General features: G+C 38.7%; 1 protein-coding gene across 1 annotated transcript in view; it reads right to left on the bottom strand.

The window, feature by feature from the left end:
- clcnk (chloride channel K) overlaps window positions 1-18,256 on the bottom strand; it is a 49,440-nt gene that overhangs the window by 19,979 nt on the left and 11,205 nt on the right. The window contains exons 7-13 of the mRNA XM_062054532.1: window positions 15,934-16,011; window positions 11,833-11,908; window positions 11,535-11,660; window positions 4,675-4,759; window positions 4,276-4,377; window positions 1,294-1,378; window positions 1,053-1,211 (exon numbers count right to left, since the gene is read on the bottom strand). Coding sequence (XP_061910516.1) covers window positions 1,053-1,211; window positions 1,294-1,378; window positions 4,276-4,377; window positions 4,675-4,759; window positions 11,535-11,660; window positions 11,833-11,908; window positions 15,934-16,011 — 711 coding nt within the window. The remainder of the gene's footprint in view (window positions 1-1,052; window positions 1,212-1,293; window positions 1,379-4,275; window positions 4,378-4,674; window positions 4,760-11,534; window positions 11,661-11,832; window positions 11,909-15,933; window positions 16,012-18,256) is intronic.

Raw genomic sequence — 18,256 nt, 5'->3', positions numbered from 1 at the left:
ACTTTCTTTTTTATTCAAGAAAATGTTTTTAATTTATTTATCTTATTTTATTTTATTAATTTTTTTAAAAAAAGGACCTTATCTTCACCATACCTGGTTGTCCAAATTAGGCATAATAATGTGTTAATTCCACGACTGTATATATCGGTATCGGTTGATATTGGTATCGGTAATTAAAGAGTTGGACAATATCGGAATATCGGATATCGTCAAAAAGCCATTATCGGACATCCCTAATTTCAATGGTTGGAATCTGCGCTTATGGCTCACATACCAGTTACTATGGTAATCTAATTAGTTACTATGGTAATCTAATTAGTTACTATGGTAATCTACGTCACAGCAGCTCAGACGAGGCACCAAGCAGTGTGGGCGGGAAGCGTTTCCACAGACGCGGAAGGAGATTTTCACAACAAAGTTCTAAACCTTAGTGATATATCAGATGTATCAGATCGTAGGTGGGTTTATTTTTTACCCTTCACGTTCATATTTCACTGTTTGTTGCATTTTTGTTGCGTTTCACTTGATTGTAAAATATGTCGATCAAAAGGGCGTGTGACATTCCTATTTTGTCAATATTCTGTGTTTTATCGTTCATAGAAAAATGTAAAATTCCATTACGTTTTTAAGGCGGTCTGTCATAACGTTTTTAGCATTCAATCAGACATTATTGTGAAGTTTTGTATTAGTGTTCCTAAAAATAGATATATACCGGCCCCCAGACACATTTTTTTCTCTAAATGTGGCCCCCCAAGTCAAAATAATTGCCCAGGCCTGCCTTAAAAGCTGATTTTTTATTTCGTTAATTAAAAAAAAAAAATGATGCTCTTTTCTGGTGGCATTTCAAATAATAGCAAATTGAAGTTTATTGGGCGATATAAAATAAAATAAAAAGTGTCACATTTCAGACCGTACCACCGCCTCAAATGTTAAGCAGTCTTTATCTGGCTCACAGTGCGATAAAATGTCATCCTCTGCATGTTATTAGTGCTTATTGTGTCTCCAGGGAGCAGGTTCATTCAGTCCCTAATAGGCATTTGCATTGTTTCTACCTTCATGAGCAGAAAGACAGCCAGAGACAGGTAGACAGGACGCACAGATGAGCCCCACTCAGACAAAGCCTCTGGATCCAGTTGCTCAGAGACATTGTGGGATTGAGACGTCCACTGTCTGCAGTCCAGTAAGGAGGTGAGCAGCTGCTTCATGGTGTGCTGACATCAACGCAATGTTATCCATCACGCCTTTTGTTGCAACAATAACACAACAGTCCAGTAGTATGCATGGAAGCCTCACCTTAGAAGCCATGTATTGACCCAGAGAGTGAGAATAGGTCAGAGATGCCAAAAGGAAGGTCACCAAAGCAGAGTACAGACATTTCCTGCAGAGAGATTCACAAGCACATGAACTATTGCTTCCATTGCATTACTGAGGTTATTTTCAGTAAATTAACCTATTCTAACACTTTTTGAATTCCATTTAAATGGAAACATATGAGAAAGACCTCATAGGTGCAGTTCTACACTGCAAAAACTGAAATCTAGGTAAGATTAAATATCTCAAATAAGGGTGATATTTGCTTATTTTCCGTCTGATAAGATAATTCTTCTCACTAAGCAGATTTTATGTTAGAGTGTTTTACTTGTTTTAAGGGTTTTGGTCCTAAATGATCTCAGTAAGATATTACAGCTTGTTGCTGAGATTTGATGACCTATATTGAGTAAAACATGCTTGAAACTAGAATATCAAGTGTTGCAAAGCTGTGTCATCAACACTAAAGGCTTAGTTGGCCACATGCGTGGACAGCACCTTTTAGCTCTTATTTCCAAAATTGTGTACACTACTGAATTGGGGTCTTATGGCCGCTTATGTGGACACATATACTGCCATCTGGTGGTGTCAGAAGAGTATAACATACGATGGAATTTGGGGCGGGGGAAAAGTGTAAAAATAAGAATTAGCATGTCACTACACATGAAGTACACGTTTGTTACTTATGGACTAAGTACATCATATAAAAAGATGATTCTTAGTTTGTATTCTAATTAGGGTCCAATAAGCCCAAATAGCAAAGAGAAATAACAAAAAAAAAAAAGCATGTAAACAAACAGCTTGGGCCTTAAGATTAACACTCACAAGTATAAAACTACTTTTTTAAAGTGATAATTTCTTACTTCAAGCATGAAAAAAAAATCATGATGCCGAGCGCATATCATTATGTCAAGATAATGTCACTAGCATTTACCTAATTTAAGAATATTTTTCAACATATTGAGCAAAAAGGTCTCTTTTTTTTTTCTACCAAGAAAAGTACACTTATTATTAGTGAGAATATACTTATTTTAAGGTATTTTTGGGTTCATTGAGGTTAGCTAATTATACTTGTTTTGGAAAGTCTTGACAAGCCGAATTTTCTAGTTCTACTGGCAGATAATTTTGCTTAGTTCAAATAAAATACCCCTCATTTTTGTATTTTTTTTTTCTTGTTTTTGAACACTGACTTTTTGCAGTGTACCATTCCTGATTAAAAATTCTGTCATATTGTGAACATTTGATTACTTGCATCTTGAGTAGGGACGGGTAACGTTTACATTTTATCCAATACTAGTACCAAATCAGTACTTCAAAAAACGTTGTTGCCGCTTTAACGGTGTTTGAACCAATATAATAAACATTGAAGACATGCATATTTTTGTAAAAGACAAACAAAAACAATGCATTTTTATTTTGTATGGAATTTTGTTCAAGTTAAAGTTCAGATCATCTTCAAGCCGCTTTCTGACAGTCGCTTCCGGGTGAGCCGTTTTGTGGGCGGTCTTATTTACGTGGCTCACCTTTGACAGCGTCTTCTCCTACGTCATCTTTGTTGTAGCGGTGTAGCGTGCAAGGACGGGGGTGGAAGAAGTGTCAAAAGATGGAGCTAACCGTTTTAATGACATTCAGGCTTTACTTCAATCAATAACGGAGCAGCATCTCCTCATCCGGAAACAACAACAACAACGCCGGAAATGTGTCCCGTGAAAAACCGTCTGACCGGAATGCTCTTATAACTAAAGTTCCTTGGGTGAATAATGTAAACTCACTACACCGGTATGTTTTAGCGCTTTCATGGCGAGTTTACTGACAGATATAAGTAAGAACTTTACACTACTTTGTATTAGAAATGGCAACAGCGGAGGATGAATGTCCCATAACAAGAAGATAGAGAAAAAGAAGAAGCTTATTGACTACTGCGGACTACGGACTACAAAGGCAGACGCGTGCAATTTTTCAGGATTTATGCAGATCCCAAATACACATCAGCAGGTATTAGAAGGTAAGAAAAGTTGTTTTGCATAATATTGTGAAACAAAACGCCGGATAATATGTCTTACCTTATACACACACCATAATAATACTCCTATGTTGAAGCACAGTACAATCCATCAAGCGGTGTGGCTTCATAGCTTACCAAAGTCGTACTAAAACATTTTGATAGATTTTTGAGCGCCGTGAGCAATGTTCTATATTTTCAATGGAACATATAAAATGTTGGTGTTGTTTACTTAAGTCATTTTCACTGCGGGGTCATTCTCCCGGGATGCAGAACGGACAACTCCGGACAAAGCGTGAAGGTAGGAGTATGATTTATTGTCATAAATCATAGCTTAAACCAAAAACAGGAAACAAGCAAAAGGAAAGCATGCCGTTCGCACGAGAAGCTAAAGAACCACAACTTAGCACTGTAATCATGAACTAGAAAACTTACGAGCTGTGGCATGAACAAACAAACTTACGTGGACCAGGCATGAAGCGAACACTTGGCATAAATAGAACCGAACAATGACGCCAGGCCGACCGACTGGCAAAGGCAGGCTTAAATAGTGTCTCTTGATTAGAGCCAGGTGAGCGTCCCGAACACCAGCGGCAGGTGAAAATCATACGCAACCATGGCAACCAAAACAAACAAGAGTGCACAAAAAACAGGAATTATGGAGTCAAACTAACAGAACATAACGAAAACATGAACTGGACCGCGGATCATGACAGTCATACTATGTATCTCTTATGTTTGACTGCCATCTACTGGCCACACTTATCATTACACCATGTACCAAATAAAATAGCAAAACCAGAATTATTCCGCACATTAGGCGCTCTGGGTTATAAGGCGCATTGTCGAGTTTTGAGAAAAAAATAATGATTTTAAGTGTGCCTTATAGTCTGGAAAATATGGTAATTACTATCACTGGGGTAAAAAGATTGACTGTCAAATATACAATATGAGTCTCCTCTTACTCGCTTTTCAGCATCTTGACGAAGCCAACATTTGTTGTGGTGAATTGCAGCATGCAGCGATGCAGGAAGAGGTACGAGCAGCTCACAGCGCCACACAGCAGCCTGCCAACACGCACACACACACACACACACACACACACACACACACACACACACACACACACACACACACACACACACACACACACACACACACACAGAAGACAGCATGTTTCTTTTTTTTTCAACTGGAGCAGCCCCAGTCGGAAGTCATTACAAGTCATAAGGATGCTAATTGGAAGAATAGCACATCAGCCAGTTTCCACATGGCCTGATCTGAATATTGATGTCAGGTGTTTTTAGGAAGGCATAGGCAAACCTGAGACTGTAATAAAAATAGAATGTGAAGAGTCTACTCACCCCAAGAGAGCAAACATCAGAATCTCCAATGGAAAGAAAGGTATAGCAGAAGGGAAATGTGTTTTAAACAACACTTGCAGAGTCTCTGTAAGGATAAAACAACATGAATGCATGCCTCATAGTATTGTGTATAGCTACCACATATAGAGTTAAATGCGTACCCTCCTCTATAAATACATTTTGTAAGGCTTATTGAACCTGGCTGTATTGATTTGTGCTCATTGAGGTGGAAGAGCATTAAAAAGGGCTCAGCCGCTGATGTTGAACGATAAGTGCCGACAAAACTGCCTTGCCTTTCAAAAAACGATCGACAACAGTCTGAATGGCTAAGCGTTCGTTTCTGACTTACTTGCAAACTCTTGTAGCCTGGATTTGCTAAAGACAAGTAGACTGGTAGTATAGAGGTCGGATTTAGCCATTAAACAGCTATGAGGCTGAGTGTGTAAAGAAGTACTGTGTACAGAAGAAAGTATGACTATTGGGGGTGGATGGAAGGGTTTGAACTACAAACCCCATTTCCATATGAACTGGGAAATTGTGTTAGATGTAAATATAAATGGAATACAACGATTTGCAAATCCTTTTCAACCCATATTCAGTTGAATATGCTACAAAGACAACATATTTGATGTTCAAACTGATAAACTTTTTTTTTTTTTTTTGCAAATAATCATTAACTTTAGAATTTGATGCCAGCAACACGTGACAAATAAGTTGGGAAAGGTGGCAATAAATACTGATAAAGTTGAGGAATGCTCATCAAACACTTATTTGGAACATCCCACAGGTGAACAGGCAAATTGGGAACAGGTGGGTGCCATGATTGGGTATAAAAGTAGATTCCATGAAATGCTCAGTCATTCACAAACAAGGATGGGGCGAGGGTCACCACTTTGTCAACAAATGGGTGAGCAAATTGTTGAACAGTTTAAGAAAAACCTTTCTCAACCAGCTATTGCAAGGAATTTAGGGATTTCACCATCTACGCTCCGTAATATCATCAAAGGGTTGAGAGAATCTGGAGAAATCACTGCACGTAAGCAGCTAAGCCCGTGACCTTCGATCCCTCAGGCTGTACTGCATCAACGAGCGACATCAGTGTGTAAAGGATATCACCACATGGGCTCAGGAACACTTCAGAAACCCACTGTACAGAAGAAAGTATGACTATTGGGGGTGGATGGAGGGATTTGAACTAAATTAGTACTGCATTTGGTTATTTATATAGCACTTGCAACATAAAGTGCTTAACACCAATTGAATTTAAAAAAACAATAACAAAAAAGGTACACACGGCACCGCATTGACACCGCGTTGACCTTTGAGCAAGACATCTCCCCCACTTGGGGCCTGATTTACTAAGATCCAAAAACCACACGCTAAACAGCGTGTGCAAAAAATAAAATAGCGTGTACTATGAGTCAGCGTGTTGCGTGTGATCTACTGCACGGGCAATTGACAAGTGGTTCAGACCGCCTTATTTAAACGAAGATTTTGCGTGCATATGGGGCTTTTGCCACGGAGACGATCATTTTCTGCGTGTTCATCTTATCATGCTCCTACCTGTGTGTGATGTGTTGAACCAGCATCACACATCTATAATCTGCAACACCTTGTTCTGAATTGCATAAACCCACTGACACTTAATTCTGTGCGCGAGGCTGTGGATCGCATCACCAGCGCATTCGTGTGTCAAGAATGACAAAAGCAAGAAAATGCATAACGGAAGATGTCTTTTCATGTTGATATATTATAGAATTATATTTCCTAAGTAAAAAAACTAACATTAAAAAAAAAAAACTGCCAGCAGACACCAAAATAATTTTTAATCAGCCCCATCAGTCATCCAGCATCTATGAAATTTTAAAAGGAAATTGCTGAGTAGTACGGAGCCCCTAAAGGGACATGGGGGTAATTTTTATTTGTATAATTTTTTATTTTTTTTAATTTATTTTTTTAGACATGTATCTCGTGCGCAAGAGAAACTTTTTATAAAGTTATAAAAAAATAATAGTAATATTTTTTTTTTTATAGGCATGTATCTCGTGCGCACGAGAAACTCTCATGCGCACGAGATACATGTCTAAAAAAAAAAAAAAAAAAATTATAAAATGTTTATATTTTTTGGTATAATTTTATAAAAAGTTTCTTGTGCGCACTAGAAAGTTTCTCTAGCGCACGAGATAGTTTCTCGTGTGCACGAGATACATGTCTAAAAAAATAAATTTAAAAAAATAAAAAATTATACAAATAAAAATTACCCCCATGTCCCTTTAGGGGCTCCGTACTATTCAGCAATTTCCTTTTAAAATTTCATAGATGCTGGATGACTGATGGGGCTGATTAAAAATAATTTTGGTGTCTGCTGGCAGTTTTTTTTTAAAAATGTTTGTGTTTTTACTTATCCACGAGATACATGTCTTAAAAAAAATAAAATTAAAATAAAAAAAATACAACAAATTTCCCCCATGTCCCTCTAGGGGCTCCGTAGAATAGACAAAATGTGTAATGTTTTTTTTATATTTCTGACCGTCCAAAATGTTGACACACACACATAGGACGGAGGATTCTCGTCTGGCCATTGTCTGTCTGTGCAGCGCGAGCACTGATCCTGCAGCCGTGTGTGCAACTGTCAGTTTGCACGCCCTTCTGAAACGTACTGAATACTAAACCCAAAACCAGTGAAGTTGGCACGTTGTGTAAGTCGTAAATAAAAACATAATACAATGATTTGCAAATCATTTTCAACTTATATTCAATTGAATGCACTGCAAAGACAAGATATTTAATGTTCAAACTAATTTCATGGCAGCAACACATTGCAAATAAGTTGGCACAGGGGCATTTTTACCACTGTGTTACATGGCCTTTCCTTTTAACAACACTCAGTAAATGTTTGGGAACTGAGGAGACACATTTTTGAAGCTTTTCAGGTGGAATTCTTTCCCATTCTTGCTTGATGTACAGCTTAAGTTGTTCACCAGTCCGTTGTGGTATTTTAGGCTTCATAATGTGCCACACATTTTCAATGGGAGACAGGTCTGGACTACAGGCAGGCCAGTCTAGTACCCGCCCTCGTTTACTACGAAGCCACGCTGTTGTAACACGTTGTGACATCACAAGAGGCTGTGTCCTGGAGGGAAAGTTTATTCCCCTGAGATGGCTCCAACATACAGGAGTTTTGGCCCCATCTGGTGGAGAGCGGCAGCACACCACCACACAGCGCACCCCTGACACCTGGGGCTAATCAGCAAGTGATTGCCATGCATGACTTTTAAGGCCAGCGAGCATGTCAGTAGGAGGAGTGTGGAAAGAGAGACAAGAACAATTGTAATCAGCTGCAAAGGAGAAGGTTGTTGTGTGGAAGCCAACCAAAGTTGGAGCAACAACGAGGATCCCTGACGTGGACCATTGAGGAGGGTGGGCAACCCTATGAGGACCGCACCACAGGAGAGGTGAGGCCTAACTGTGCTGCAGAGCCATTGCTGCTGTAAATCCCCCTAAAATCCATAATTGAATATTTGTTTTACGTTTATCTTGAGATGCGTTGCACTTCTTGTCATACCCCGCCGAGAGCTAGCCTCTCATGATATCACAATGTGCAGAATGCGGCTTGGCGTTGTCTTGCTGAAATAAGCAGGGGCGTCCATGGAAAAAGACGTTGCTTGGATGGCAACATACAGTATGTTGCTCCAAAACCTGTGTGTACCTTCAGTACATTAATGGTGCCTTCACAGATGTGTAAGTTACCCATGTCTTGGGCACTAATACACCCCCATACCATCACACATGCTGGCTTTTCAACTTTGCGCCTATAACATTCCGGATGGTTCTTTTCCTCTTTGGTTCGGAGGACACGACATCCACAGTTTCCAAAAACAATTTGTAATGTGAACTCGTCAGACCACATTGTACCTGCCAGAGGCTGTTCACCTTGGAGACCTGCTGCGGGTATGGGTACGGCCTGGCGCGAGATTTACACCTTCTCCCCCGGATTTTCAAGACGCCGTGGCAAAGTTGGTAGAGTGGCCGTGCCAGCAATCGGAGGGTTGCTGGTTACTGGGGTTCAATTCCCACCTTCTACCATCCTCGTCACGTCCGTTGTGTCCTTGGGCAAGACACTTCACCCTTGCTCCTGATGGGTGCTGGTTAGCGCCTTGCATGGCAGCTCCCGCCATCAGTGTGTGAATGTGGAAATAGTGTCAAAGCGCTTTCAGTACCTTGAAGGTAGAAAAGCGCTATGCAAGTATAACCAATTTATCATTTATATGTTGCCATCCAAGCAACGTTACCATGGACGCCCCTGCTTATTTCAGCAAGACAATGCCAAGCCACGTGGCTTCATAGTAAAAGAGTGCGGGTACTAGACTGGCCTGCCTGTAGTCCAGACCTGTCTCCCATTGAAAATGTGTGGCGCATTATAAAGCCTAAAATAGCACAAGGGAGACCCCCGGACTGTTGAACAACTTAAGCTGTACATCAAGCAAAAATGGGAAAGAATTCCACCTGAGAAGCTTCAAAAATGTGTCTCCTCAGTTCCCAAACGTTTACTGAGTGTTGTTAAAAAGAAAGGCCATGTAACACAGTGGTGAACATGCCCTTTCCCAACTACTTTGGCACGTGTTGCAGCCATGAAATTCTAAGTTAATTATTATTTGCAAAAAAAAAAAAAAATTTTTTGAGTTTGAACATCAAATATGTTGTCTTTGTAGTGCATTCAACTGAATATGGGTTGAAAAGGATTTGCAAATCATTGTATTCCGTTTATATTTACATCCAACACAATTTCCCAACTCATATGGAAACGGGGTTTGTACATAAATTAAAGATGCATCAATAATCTAGTTTTAATCGAATCATAGCTCTTGAATCGTAATCAAATCGTGAAATTCCCAAAGAGTCCCACCTCTACGACTGACCAGTTAATCCCAGCACACATGAAGACCAAAAACCATTCACACACACATACACTGTGCAATCAGCGATTACACGCCAACTGGACAATAGTTATCATATTTATTTACATATTTAATCCAAAATAAAATGCCTGCACAGCATAGGAGGTAGGAAATGCTGACTCCCACCCCCTCAGCACACTGGGAACCAGCATTACTCCTCTCTAGTCACTTTATACTTGTTACTGTCTCCTTTTTTCTACATTGCCTCTTAGAGTGGTCTTAGGCCATATTGCATATTGTGTATATTGTGTTGTTTTTGTATATCGTGTGGTTTCTTCTTTTTTTTTAAATGCAAAGCACCTTGGGGAAGCAACCTAAATTCCGTTGGACCTGTACCTGTACATGCACAATGACAATAAAGATCATTCACTCATTCATTCATATGGACACTGAGGGGAAATCAATACCATGCTGGCTTCATTAAAGACGGTAGTGTGAACTGCTACACTTACTAACATTAAATCATAACATATACCGTATTTTTCGGACTATAAGTCACAGTTTTTTTCATAGTTTGGCCGGGGGTGCGACTTATACTCAGGAGCGACCTATGTGTGAAATTATTAACACATTACCGTAAAATATCAAATAATATTATTTAGCTCATTCACGTAAGAGACTAGACGTATACGATTTCATGGGATTTAGCGATTAGGAGTGACAGATTGTTTGGTAAACGTATAGCATGTTCTATATGCTATATGTCTATACCAGGGGTCGGCAACCCAAAATGTTGAAAGAGCCATATTGGACCAAAAATACAAAAACAAATCTGTCTGGAGCCGCAAAAATTAAGCCATATTACATGTGTCATGAGATATAAATTGAATTAAGAGGACTTAAAGGAAACTAAATGACCTCAAATATAGCTACAAATGAGGCATAATGATGCAATATGTGCATGTCGCTAGCCTAAATAGCATGTTAGCATCGATTAGCTTGCAGTCATGCAGTGACCAAATATGTCTGATTAGCACTCCACACAAGTCAATAACATCAACAAAACTCACCTTTGTGCACTCACGCACAACGTTGGAAGTGTGGCGGACAAAATGAGACAGAAAAAGTAGCATAAACCACGTCCTAGAAAGTCGGAGAAAGTTAAACATGTAAACAAACTATACGGTGAGTTCAAGGACCGCCAAAATAAGTAGGACAAAGCGGCGCTCGCAAAATACTCGAATGAGTGAAGCATATTTAATATAAACAGTGTGCTTTATAACAATTAGGGAGGTTTGTGTCATGTTTGTCCTCATACAGAAACCATACTAAAACAAAAAAATAGATTTTTTTTCCCCTCATCTTTTTCCATTCTTCATACATTTTTGAAAAATCTCCAGAGAGCCACTAGGGCGGCGCTAAAGAGCCGCATGCGGCTCTAGAGCCGCGGGTTGCCGACCCCCGGTCTATACGCTTCCGTCAGTCTACCCCAGGGCAGCTGTGGCTACGAAAGTAGCTTACCATCACCAGGTGTGAATGAATGACGGGTTTTTAAACATGTAAAGCGACTTTGGGTACTTAGAAAAGCGCTATATAAATCCCAGGTATTATTATTATATTATTATGTTATAGTTATTTGAATGACTCTTACCATAATATGTTACGTTAACATACCAGGCACGTGCTCAGTTGGTTATTTATGCCTCATATAACGTACACTTATTCAGCCTGTTGTTCACTATTCTTTATTTTAAATTGCCTTCCAAATGTCTATTCTTGGTGTTGGCTTTTATCAAATAAATTTCCCCCCAAAATGCGACTTATACTCCAGTGCGACTTATGTTTTTTTCCTTCTTTATTATGCATTTTCGCGACTTATACTCCGAAAAATACGGTACTTTTTTTTTGTTAAAATACCTCGACACACCCCTAGAATCCCTCACTTTGCCCTTTTCCATTTACCTTCATCTCCACTCCACACGGAGAACAAGCGAAAGGTCAACGCCCCGCAGACCGCGGAGAAGAAAGACGGCAGGTAGTTCTTGGTGGAGAAGTGAGAGGACATCACCTCCAAGCTGAAGAGCACACCTTACAGGGGCAGAACATGGAGAAAATACGTGAACATCTGAAGTTATTCATGTTGAGAAAAGAAAGAACATGCTGGAAAAAAAAAAAAATTAGATCTGTGAAGAGGAAAATCCAGTGTGAAGATGAACACAATGCAGGAAGAATTGATTTGCGGAATCATTTTCTTTCTCACCGCTTACTGGTGCACCGAAGCAGCTAGCGACGCCGACGGAGGCGGCTACCACCAACATGTCTCCTTGCGCTTTCTTCTATGCAAGACAATCAACGGATGAGCCAATAATTCTGCCATAATTCTATAAACACTTTTAAAGGTGCCTGCACACTTCAAGGGAGGTGCAGCGGCTTGAGAAAAACATCTGTTTGTAATATTATAATTATGCGATAATACTGTGTTCTTAAACAAACTATTATAACTTCAGCTATACCAGGGGTGTCCATTTGCGGCCCGCAGCTCGTTTTTAATTGGCCCGCGACACCGGCAAAATACAATTTGTGCTTAGGAAAAATGGAACCAGACCAAATTCCCCCAAAATGGGACCTGAAAACCAAAATTGCTGTTAACCTGTGCGTCTTTTACATGGTGTTTGATGAACATATGTACACATTTCTTGCAAGATATGGTAAGATTTAGAGTTTGCGAAAGCTAAATATGAATAATAATAAGTATTGATATTGATTGAACTAAATCGTACTAGTTTTTTGTTACGTTTCGTTTTATGTAGATGCAGAGACGGCAGGCAAGTGCAGAAAACAAAGGTAATGGTAAGATTTTGAGTGTGCTAAGCCTTATAATGTAATAATCATACTAATATTGATAAATAATTAAATAATGAGAATAATTGATTCAACTACTTTGTATTAGTTTTTGTTACATTAGGCACTCCGGGGTGCAGAGACGGCAGGCAAGTGCAGAAAAGAATGGTAATGGTAAGATTTTGAGTGTGCTAAGCCTTATAATGTAATAATCATACTAATATTGATAAATAATTAAATAATGAGAATAATTGATTCAACTACTTTGTATTAGTTTTTGTTACATTAGGCACTCCGGGGTGCAGAGACGGCAGGCAAGTGCAGAAAAGAATGGTAATGGTAAGATTTTGAGTGTGCTAAGCCTTATAATGTAATAATCATACTAATATTGATAAATAATTAAATAATGAGAATAATTGATTCAACTACTTTGTATTAGTTTTTGTTACATTAGGCACTCCGGGGTGCAGAGACGGCAGGCAAGTGCAGAAAAGAATGGTAATGGTAAGATTTTGAGTGTGCTAAGCCTTATAATGTAATAATCATACTAATATTGATAAATAATTAAATAATGAGAATAATTGATTCAACTACTTTGTATTAGTTTTTGTTACATTAGGCACTCCGGGGTGCAGAGATGGCAGGCAAGTGCAGAAAATAAGTCTTCTTTACCAGAGAAAGGCAGGTGCACAAATGGAAAAGAGACGTATGAAGTGCAAAAGGTACTACGTTGGGGTACAAAGCAAAATAATCCAGTCCCCAAAAGCATCCTGATTGGCAACCAGGGACAGGTGACGGCGCCAGCGCTCAGCTGGCAAATGGACGAAAAAAGGACGTGGAACAAAAAATAAGAGCGCTGGACAGGAAATCATGCAAAATAAAAAAAACTAATAATAACTGGCATGTAAGAGGTTTTCGGGTCTTGAATGTACAAAAAAGTACAAAGTGGCCCCTAGAGCCTTCAACTTTTCTGTATGCGGCCCTTGCTGGAAAAAGTTTGGACACCCCTGAACTATACATTTCAGACACATTTGGTTCTTATTGTGATGGAGGCGACTTTGTTCACATACAACTCTGAGGACAGTGCTTACTCCGTAATGAAGACTTTGACATCTGAATCCAGTTTGACTTTTGAATTTTTACCAATGTAATTTGATCAAGTATTTCAATTGTCACTGTATGTAGTTTCCTTGGGTAAAACGAGTTATTTACACCATTATGTCCTAAGTCCTGACCTTTTATAAATCATTTCTATGCCGAAAGGGACTCCACAGTGCAGAAACAAGTTCTTTTTGTGACCACTTGAGGGCAGTATAGCAAGTTGTGATCACAGCAAGTGTCTTCTTGCATTGTTTACTTTACAGGTAGGGACACTTTGTTGCACATTATAAATGAATTAACCGTGTGATGCACACAACATGACAACCTACTTAAGGTAATAACAAAGAAAAAAATCTCCTCCAGTTAAAAACATTTTTTCAAGGAGCTGGTGAAATGTTTAATAAGGTCAACAACATGTGTTAAAGATTTAACCACCCCCCCACCCCCGGAGAGCGCGGCGCGGCCCGCCCCCGGCCACCCCACCCAAGTCCCCTGCAGCAGGACCGCCCAGCATGGGGCCACGGGAACCACCCACCCACCCACCCCACCCGCAGGGACCCCAACGATGGAGATGGAACAACCAGCAACCGCCCTGTCGAGTTTTCCCCGAGGGAGGGGAAAAATAAAAAATAATATTGATAAAATATATTTAAAAAAAATTAAATAAATAAATACATTAATAAAGAGTAATAATAATAAAAATTATATATATATATATATATATATATACATATATATATATATATATATATAAAAATACAGATGCGCGCGCATAAATTTAAAAAGGCGGGTGTGCACAAGGCAGTCTAAGTAGATTTATACCACATATGTTACCTATTGGTGATATCACCAATTGTGCACATTCCAAACAGACAGTTTAGAGGAAGTAGGCAGGAAGGCAAGATTGTTTTATAAACATCGCCGCACTTTGATTTAACATTTTCGGGACTTATGCAGATGCGAAATGCACAACAGCAGGAACCAATATGTAAGAAAAGTTGGTTTTGCATAATAGAGCCCTTTTTAAAATAAGAACTTCCTCACGGCTAATTTTCATGCTTCAGGTTACAAGCAACATTTTTAACTGAACGCAACCCCGTCATTAGTTGGGATAGCAAATGTCACAAAGATTCGCCCAAAATTTATTTATTTTAGAGATGTCCGATAATATCGGCCTGCCGATACTATCGGCCGATAAATGCTTTAAAATGTAATATCGGAAATTATCGGTATCGTTTTTTTTATTATCGTATCGTTTTTAAAAAAAAATTAAATCCACATAAAAAAACACAAGATACACTTACAATTAGTGCACCAAGCCAAAAAACCTCCCTCCCCCATTTACACTCATTCACACAAAAGGGTTGTTTCTTTCTGTTATTAATATTCTGCTTCCTACATTATATATCAATATATATCAATACAGTCTGCAAGGGATACAGTCCGTAAGCACACATGATTGTGCGTGCTGCTGGTCCACTAATAGTACTAACCTTTAACAGTTAATTTCACTCATTTTCATTAATTACTAGTTTCTATGTAACTGTTTTTATATTGTTTTACTTTATTTTATTCAAAAAAAAGTTTTTCATTTATTTATCTTATTTTATTTTATTTATTTTTTTAAAAAGGACCTTATCTTCACCATACCTGGTTGTCCAAATTAGGCATAATAATGTGTTAATTCCACGACTGTATATATCGGTATCGGTTGATATCGGTATCGGTTGATATCGGTAACTAAAGAGTTGGACAATATCAGAATATCGGATATCGGCAAAAAGCCATTATCGGACATCCCCAATTTATTTACTTTCTCGCATTAGATAAGCTCGACATTACTTAGTTTTTCCAAACATAGGAACCACAAAAGTGAGTGAGAAGGACAGTGCTGAGAAGAAGAAGGGTATAATATTAATTGAATTAAAGAAATAAATCATTCAAAACGGTCTGTAGTCTGTAGGCCACTTGACAAAGTAGTACAAGCGTATTACTGCTAGTCTGCACCATGCTGAAGCATAATTAGTCTAACACCAACCAAGAATGTTAAAATAATATCTACACGGCGGACATTTATCTATGAAAATATAGAGAAGCTACTCATGGTGTGTTTGATGGAAGTGTATAAGTCCACTGTCTAAGGTAAATACTGTACATTATTATAACATTACTTTATAAAGCTACTCTAGTTGTTAGTAGCACATTCTATTGCATTGTTTTTATACAATATTTCTAATCTAAAATGTTTATTTTTATTTTCAAAAGGCATGTTACATGTACAATTTGTGCTGTTTTGGTGGACCAAGCGCTAATGAAATTGATTAATAATTTAAATGGGTGATGTTTGTTCATCCTTACCTGGTGTTTGAAATATTGCCGAATATTTTAACACACTGGAACAACGAGATAGTCCCTTTACCTTTTTAGTGACTTGTACAAGAGAGATGAGGTTGCTGAGATAGTCTCCCATCATGGTGGAAAGATGCACAAATGGACCCTACAATGCAGAAAAACAACAAATTTACTAGACCAGTGATTCGCAAGCTAGTGGTACGCCACACTGTAAAAAAAAATTCTGTAAAAAAACGGTCATCTACTGGCAGCTACGGCTGCCAAATGAAAACCATAAAATTTAAAGTAAAACATTGTAAACCAAATAATGATCAAAAACGTTATATTTAGAGAAATTTTCATGAAACTTTTTGCGGAAAAATATCGTAATTTTACAGATTTTTACTAAATTATTTAGATCAACCACCTTTAATAAAGTGACGATGCAAACAGTTCTGCAGAAAAATACCTTTATTCTACAGATTGTTAGCATGGACATAGACTTTTATATAACAAGCTACATATTTAATGAAAGATAATTACTGTAATTTTACATGAATTTGAAAGTAATTTAAGAAAACAGAAAATGCTATGTATAATTAATTTGGTATTTTTCTGTAAAAGAAATGGAAATATACATAGTTTGTCATTACTGGCATATTACTTAAAATAACAGGGGGATTGTTTATTTACAGATAATGTCTTCAATTCTACAGTTTTATAAACTATTTAAAAAAATGGAAACATTACAGTAGAAATTTAGAGTAAATTAACCATAAAAATAAGTTTTTTTTTTTTTTACAGTGCAAGGAATCACTTGATTAAAAAAGCGTATTTTTGGACCATAAGGCGCACTTAAAATCCTTTCATTTTCTCAAAAATCAACAGTGCGCCTTTTAACCTGGTGCGCTTTGTGTATGAATTATTTCGGCATGTGCGGACCGCAAACTTATTCTATATGGTACATGAAGTAATGATAAGTGTGGACTGCAGGTTGAATTAAGCCTTTTCAATAAATGACTCTAGCAAGCACAGGTAAGACCAAAGCTTTGATGTTTCATTGAGAACATATTGAACATTACATACGTCACTCAAAAATCTGCCAGAATGTTTTAGTACGACTTTGGTAAGCTACGAAGACGGATTGTCAGAGCGTTACGGCTACCGTAGTCGGCTGTGCTTCAACATACAGGTATTATTATGCTGTGTGCATAATGTAACCTATTCAGAGACATATTACCTGGCGTTTTTGTCACGACCCAAGCCCCCCCGTTTGAGCATTCATCTGTGCGCTGCGTTGGGCGCACCTCCAAGCACGCTCCTGTGCAAACCTGCGTTCCGGGCCAGAACGTAGCGACCTGTTCCTGTACAGTAAGCCGAAAATCTCTAAGCTCACTCTCTCTCCCTCTCTGTGTTTCTCCCCCTCCGTGTTCATTTGTCTCGTGTGCCTTGTCGTCTTCCGGCAGCATTCCTCCGTTCCCGAGTCACGAGATGTGTGTCTCGTCTCCCCGTATTCCTTCTGGTTCCCTGGCTGCCTCTTGCATCTCGACCTCCCGCCCGGACACGGACTTTGACGCCTCTCCCCTGCCCTTGACCTCACGCCTGCCCACAGACCTCCGAGCCTGCCTTGACCCTCTTGGTCTTCCGCACTCTCACTCAAAAATTCCGGTAACACTCTACAGATACGGGCTACACGTAGTCACACACATACACACTTTGGATTAGTTTAACACTCCATTCTATTGTTAATATATAAATAAATATAGAGTTAAAGAACGTCCTGCATTCTGTGTCGTCTTCTTCCCCTGTAACGTAACAGTTTTGTTTCGACTTATTATGCAAAATCAAATGTTCTTACATATTGGTCCCTGCTGTTGTCTATTTTGGCTCTGCAAAAGTCTCGAAAATGTGTGCGCGTCCGCCATTGTTGTCTGCGCTGTAGTCAATAAGCTTCTTCTTCTCTATCCTCTTGTTGTGGGGAATTCATCCGCCGCTATTGCCATTTCTAATATAAAATACCGTACAGTTCTAACTAGAGATGTCCGATAATATCGGCCTGCCGATATTATCGGCCGATAAATGCGTTAAAATGTAATATCGGAAATTATCGGTATCTGTTTTTTTTATTATCGGTATCGTTTTTTTTTATTATCTGTATCGTTTTTTTGTTTTTTTTTATTTATTTTTTATTACATCAACATAAAAACACAATATACACTTACAATTACTGCACCAACCCAAAAAACCTCCCTCCCCCATTTACACTCATTCACACTCATTCACACAAAAGGGTTGTTTCTTTCTGTTATTAATATTCTGGTTCCTACATTATATATCAATATATATCAATACAGTCTGCAAGGGATACAGTCCGTAAGCACACATGATTGTGCGTGCTGCTGGTCCACTAA

This window comes from Entelurus aequoreus, linkage group LG07, assembly GCF_033978785.1.
Source record: "Entelurus aequoreus isolate RoL-2023_Sb linkage group LG07, RoL_Eaeq_v1.1, whole genome shotgun sequence".
Classification (NCBI taxonomy): Eukaryota; Metazoa; Chordata; class Actinopteri; order Syngnathiformes; family Syngnathidae; genus Entelurus; species Entelurus aequoreus.
Note: the sequence above shows the minus strand (reverse complement) of the source record. Positions and strands in the feature narration are given on the sequence as shown.